General features: G+C 37.4%; 1 protein-coding gene across 1 annotated transcript in view; it reads right to left on the reverse strand.

Moving 5' to 3' along the window:
• Positions 1-2,277, reverse strand: part of MEGF10 (multiple EGF-like-domains 10) — a gene marked incomplete at its 5' end in the record, with an annotated part of 61,118 nt that extends 58,841 nt beyond the window's left edge. Inside the window, one exon of the mRNA XM_009701589.1 lies at positions 2,185-2,277. Coding sequence (XP_009699891.1) covers positions 2,185-2,277 — 93 coding nt within the window. The remainder of the gene's footprint in view (positions 1-2,184) is intronic.
• Between the last annotated feature and the right edge of the window lie 3,723 nt (positions 2,278-6,000).

Here is a 6,000-nt window from a genome sequence, read left to right on the forward strand (position 1 = left end):
GCAATCCGAAACAAATTTCAGCAGTTCCAGTTAGCTCTAACATCGCACAGATGCCTTTAGAGGATCACCAACTTCTCCAGATATCACACTGTGCAAAGGTACATGAACAGAGGCTCTTTCAGCTTTGGCCTGTTGTGCTTGCACACCACAAAGTATTTTTGCTATTGAAGCTGTTATGACAAGCAATCAAAGGCAACCAACTGAGAAAGAAGCAGAGGAAAAGAGCTTCACATGTATTCAAAATTAATTATACCAGACAGGTAAGGGAAATGGACTCCAGAAAACCCTGTGAGAGGAAGGATTATTTCCAAAGACAGATTTAGAAATTCCTGTCTCATCTAACGTGCTCTTTCAGCGAGTTTCAAATTTGGAAATCTCAACAAATAACAGTATCTCCCCATTCTACATTGTTTACTGATACACATTTCTCCTGCACATTTGATTAGTTACAGAAGAGCTCCATATATAAGGCTTTCAGAAAGAAAGGTAACATTTTTTGACAATTTCTTTTGACAATTCAGCACGTTAGATTAAGATCAATATTACAGTAACATTGCATTGCTAACTCCTTCGGTTTTATGCCTTATGCAAAACTTGATGTTTCTTTAGAGCTGTTTATGAAAAGAATCACATATAAATATATACAAAGACTATACAACAAATGTAATAATTTCTAAATGCTTACATTCTTTCTCATGTAATTTATTAAATATTATTTTTATTCACTGTCTCTTGAATTTCAAAATATGCTGCCTGAACAACAGATCAGTTCAAGATGAAGAGTCACTATAGTACCTTTTTTGCAAAAAAAAGAGAACATTTCCCTATTTTTGTTAAGCAGAAAAAATGAGGGTGAAAATACAGCCATATTTTTGTCCTGCTGATGATCTAGGTTTTTCACAGTTATTTTTATAGGAAACCCATACTAGATAAACAGGCAGCATAATATCTTTGTAAGACATCAACCTCTGGTTTATGAATTAGAATTTTATATGGTCTGTCAAACTTAATTTTTTTATTGTTGACTAAAATATGTTCCTTTCAAGCAGACAGTCACTAGCAGTGACCCACTTTGAACTTGATTGTAACAAAGTATATGGTTGTAATGTTAGCCTAAACATTACATTTCCAAAACCTTACAAAAGGGAGCAGAAAGATGGAATAAAGAAAAAATTATAATGAATAAAAAAATCAAGAATTACTCCTAGGAATTCTATTTCAGGCAAAGGGAATTAAAAACAACAATTCACAGTCTGCATAAACGATTACCTTTCACAGAGGAAGGGATAGTCAGACCTACCACTGAGGGGTTTCTGCCCTCTGTCCAGGTCTTATTGCTTTGTTGGAGCCTGCAGTGCCTGGTTTTACACTCAAAGAGTCTAGAAAACAGCAGTGACTAAAAAGGTCATGAACTGACATTATTTTACTACTTCACTTTGTGTTTTTAACATTTTGCTGTGGTCTTGCATCAAGCACATGATGGCCTTGATCTTCATAATTTCTTTATTAAGCGTGACCACCTGCTTGCTGGGTTGCATGTGACTGCACCCACATGCCAAGCAGGAAAGATGCCAGCCTGCCCCTGTATCCTGCTATGTGTGTCCTCAATACTCGTCTCTTGCTCCCCTCATCTCCTACACACGTTCTCATGGCAAAGGGGAAGGAGAAGAATGTTGGAGAAGTGTGACTAGTAGGTGAGAGTAAAATGGAAAGTGACTGAGCAAACAGGGAGCAATTAATAATGCAAGAGGGGAACACAGTGAGAGGAAAGAAGGGCAAGTTAGTGGTAGAGTGAAAAAGGAGGGTAGGGTTGTGAGGAAGGCTTCGCTCATAGCTTTTAAACATAACCTGGCACCATCATTCTTTTGGCATTAGGAAAATAAAAATTAGAGATTTTCTTACAGATAAAATACAATTTTATCTGTTTTACTCCAGATACTAAGTTCTGTATTATCTCCATGTTTCTGAGCACAACATAGCTCATGACATTTAATGCTGCTACAGGGTAACATTGTTTGCAAGTAAACGAAGCAAAATTAAGTTGCACAGAGTAACCTGATAAGTCAGAACAAGCCTCTGACCAGAAAGCAGGAGCCCAAGCACAGTCTCAATGATAAGTTGCCCAAAAGAGAGGACAACACCATGGAAAGAGCATGAGACAGGCAGAAGCAGGTGAAAACTCACCACTGGAGCAGTTGGGTCCTCCCCAGCCAGGCTCACACTGACAGGTGTTTGGAGCAATACAACGACCATGGACACATTTATCAGCACAATGAGCTGTCAGAGAAGGAAACAAAAAAAGAATTAAAGAAGAACTCCCAGCACTCCTAATCCAGATCTTTCATGTCTCAAATATCCTTTAAAAGCAAAATAAACATTACTGTATTAATGTTTGATGGCACGCCTTCAAAGTAAATTTTCTTACTTCACTCTCTGTTTCTCCTAAGTTTGAAGGCTCCAACTAAAAACATGTTGCCACTACTCAAATACTTCTGCATTTAACAAAGGGAAAATTGCCCACATCTAACAAAAAAAGAGTCATAGTATGATACAGGTTGGAAACCCATTTGAACATGGTCCCGGGCCAGAGGCTCTAGTGGCCCTGTCTGAGCAGGGATGTTGGACAAGATGACTTCCACAGGTCCCTTCCAACCTCAACCATCCTGTTATTCTCTGAAGCAACTCTCATGCCAAGAAAAAGAGGGGAACTTCTGGCATAAAAAGAGCAGTTCTCTTGCAACAGCATGGATAAAATACAACTCGAAACACATCACTATTTTAATACTGATTTTTCTGAATGGTTGCACAGTTCAAATGAAGCACAAAACAGTGATGATGATTAAGGTAAGGCACAAAATATAAACCCTATGAATCACTGCAACGTTAATTCTAAGTGCTAAGCAGAGCTGCTTGAGATTTTTCTTCCTAATTTATTTTTATGATTTGCAAGCATGTGTTTCTACAGTTAAGGCTTACTTTGAAATAGAACTTTTATTTGAAACTTTTAAGAAAAACTTGAAATGGCTTTGATATCCAGCACATTGATGTAACTGACTCAGAATACAATACACTGCAGAGGAAGAATCTGCAACCAGTAACAGTTTGTTGGCATCATATTCATCATGAAATACCCTTAACTTTCCAAAATACATACACCGTAATACTTTCCTTCTAGTTTTAACAACAATAAAACTTAAAAAATGTGCACAGGATGAGAATCTTTGTACCAACATTTCCAGAGAAACTACGACGTAATTTGATCGGTATACTAATGAATACAAGGTGAACGATGGGAAGAAGACAAAGTTGGTGTTTACAAGAAATTTAATGGGACTACATGTGAATCATTTTGGTTCTGAATGAGTTGAAAATGCTCTGTACCAATTAGGAAAAACATTTGCAAAATGTCCTGGTTTTTTCCTAATTAAACATGATGAAGCATGTTGGTCATCTTTGTATTTTGGTGGCCAAGAAAAAGGAAAGCCACACAGAGTTCAATCACATATAATATCAAAAACTTTGGTTATCTGGGATCCCAGCCATCAACTGCGTATTTTTACAGTCCTTAATTTTCATTCTCAACTTTTATTTCTAATAAGCTACTTTCCAGATGTGCATTAAAATTATCTTCATTAGAAATCAACAGGGAGAATATAGATTTTTAAATGTTAGATTACACAAGATATTAATACAAAGCTATTTCTTTGTTCTCTATTTCTTTATTATGAAAAGACTAACTTTAAATAATACATCACAATTTTCCATTACTCTTGTAACTAGACATGAATTACTGAAGACTCTTGCTTAGTAAGCGCTGCCTTGGGCACTGAAGCTCTCCCTAAATGAAATGTGTTAAAAATCTTACCAGTAAAACAGAAGACAACAGAGAGCACCTGTACACATACACATCGCTGCAGGTGCACATGTATGAATAACTTAGTGAATACCAACACACTTAAACCAAATTCCTGAGCACTAAGGCTAAATAAAATACAGTGACATTCCATCGCGTACTCTGTGAGACAGATGGAAAAAAACCCACAAAAATCAAAACACTGTAAGAAACTGGACCCAGTGAGAGGTACAGAAGCAGCTCTTTGAGCATCTCCTTCCACTGCCCCTCATGCCATGCCAAGCACATAGGTCCTTCTTACAATCCCTATGTAACTGCACATGCTATAGCGCTGTGCAAATAATCATCAATTACTTCCAATAATAACAGAGTTGTCTTAGAACAAACGTATGACACATGAAACTTTGGGTCAGAGTGTTTACAATGCAGAGTCATCTTGCAAATTAGAGCTGTATTCTTTTCTTAGCCACAATAGCATAAACCAACAGTAGCCTCTCTTCAGCCGCTGAAGTGGTGTTTCAGTTTTCGATTAGCAGAACATAAATCAAACACAACTCTTCACACTACTAAGTCTCTACAGAAGTTATCTATAGGCAACAATGTTGGGGGTTTTGACAGCCAAAATTCTGCTGACTCTAATGACGAAGAAATATGGCATAAGGACCACTGAAGGAAGCTGCATAATATAAATATTGCTGCTTCCAAATAAATTCAATGAAGATCAATCAAAATTACATATATATATATGGCAGACAAAGACACAAATTTCTTTCTCAAAGAAGGAGTACATGTAATTCTTTACTTTGAAGAAGCTAAACTAAAGCCAAAGATGCTTAAAAAAATGTTCAAGATATACAAAAGAATTAAAGATATCAGTATTTTCCTTTTTTTAAAAAGTTTCTTAATGCCCCAAAATACATCTGATCAAAGAATGATTTCTTCCTACACTCTGGATATATACAAAAACCTATTTTGTAACCAAGAGAAATTATTCTCTAGACATCTTATGGGCTAACCGATACTTGGCAACTGAATCCTAGTCAACATCCCTAAGAGACAGCATCTGTAAAAAAATTATTGCACTGAACACGGGGATAAGAGAACCAAAATTCACTACATGTCCTACAAAAAAAAAGTAAGGTGAGGACAACGTGAAAAGCACTAGAACAAACTGAAAAGACATAAATCACACTAGGAACAGAGAAAAGTATTTTCTCTGGGTTTTCTGTGGAATTGTTGGACATGATATAAGAAAATACTTACATGCAAGAGTAGGTAAAAAACTTAACATGAAGTCTTTTTGATACTGAGCAGCGTAAAGAAGCATCAAAAATTCATTGGCAGCAGCAAATTGCATAAGCTATATCGTCTTCTTTTGTAAGGGAAAAATCAATTATCACAGAAAAACCATTCTGAGCTTACTCTTGCATATTTCTTTTTACATCTTATTTCCCCTTTTGTTCTGTGTCTTATTGTTTCCTTCAAAATCTCTAAAATCCTGCCTTGTCCAACTCACAGGTCTATTTCAGTGGATCATATCCTTTCATTTTCTTACGGAATAAAAGGTAGATTTGCTCTTTCTGATTATAGAGTATCAGCCTGCTTGGAATATCTATGAAGTATCTGCTGCTGCATGTGCGGTTCCCTGTAGCAGCCCTTTCCACATCACAGGAGGAGCGGCCTCATCCTCTGGACACAAGTCCACCAGGCCTCTTAAGCTCTGTTCCCACCTCAGTCACAGGCACCAGTACTTCTGTAACCAGCTGAATGAAGATGCCCTGCTGAGGAAGCTCAGCAAAGTGGATTAATGTGCATAGACATGTGTAAACCAGCCAGGCCATTGACACCATTATTACAGCAAGCTGAAAGCAATGTGAGGCAAGGGCTCGGCCAACATGTTCCCAGACATGACTTAGCACCACAGCCTTGGTAGGGGAAATCATACCAGGGGGAATAAGCCAATCATGCTAGAGGCATAGAACGTATAATACAATTCTAGGTCAAGTTGCCACTTTCAAACACAGTGCTCCAGCTCAAGAGAAGACTGCAATTCAAATGCCTACTCATATGCTGATGGGCTCCAGCATACTCCCTGTGGTACAAACACAGATTGCTCCTCCATTGCTATACCTGCTTAAAGAATAAAT

The sequence above is a fragment of the Cariama cristata genome, unplaced genomic scaffold (assembly GCF_000690535.1).
Source record: "Cariama cristata isolate BGI_N322 unplaced genomic scaffold, ASM69053v1 scaffold11970, whole genome shotgun sequence".
NCBI classification, from domain to species: domain Eukaryota; kingdom Metazoa; phylum Chordata; class Aves; order Cariamiformes; family Cariamidae; genus Cariama; species Cariama cristata.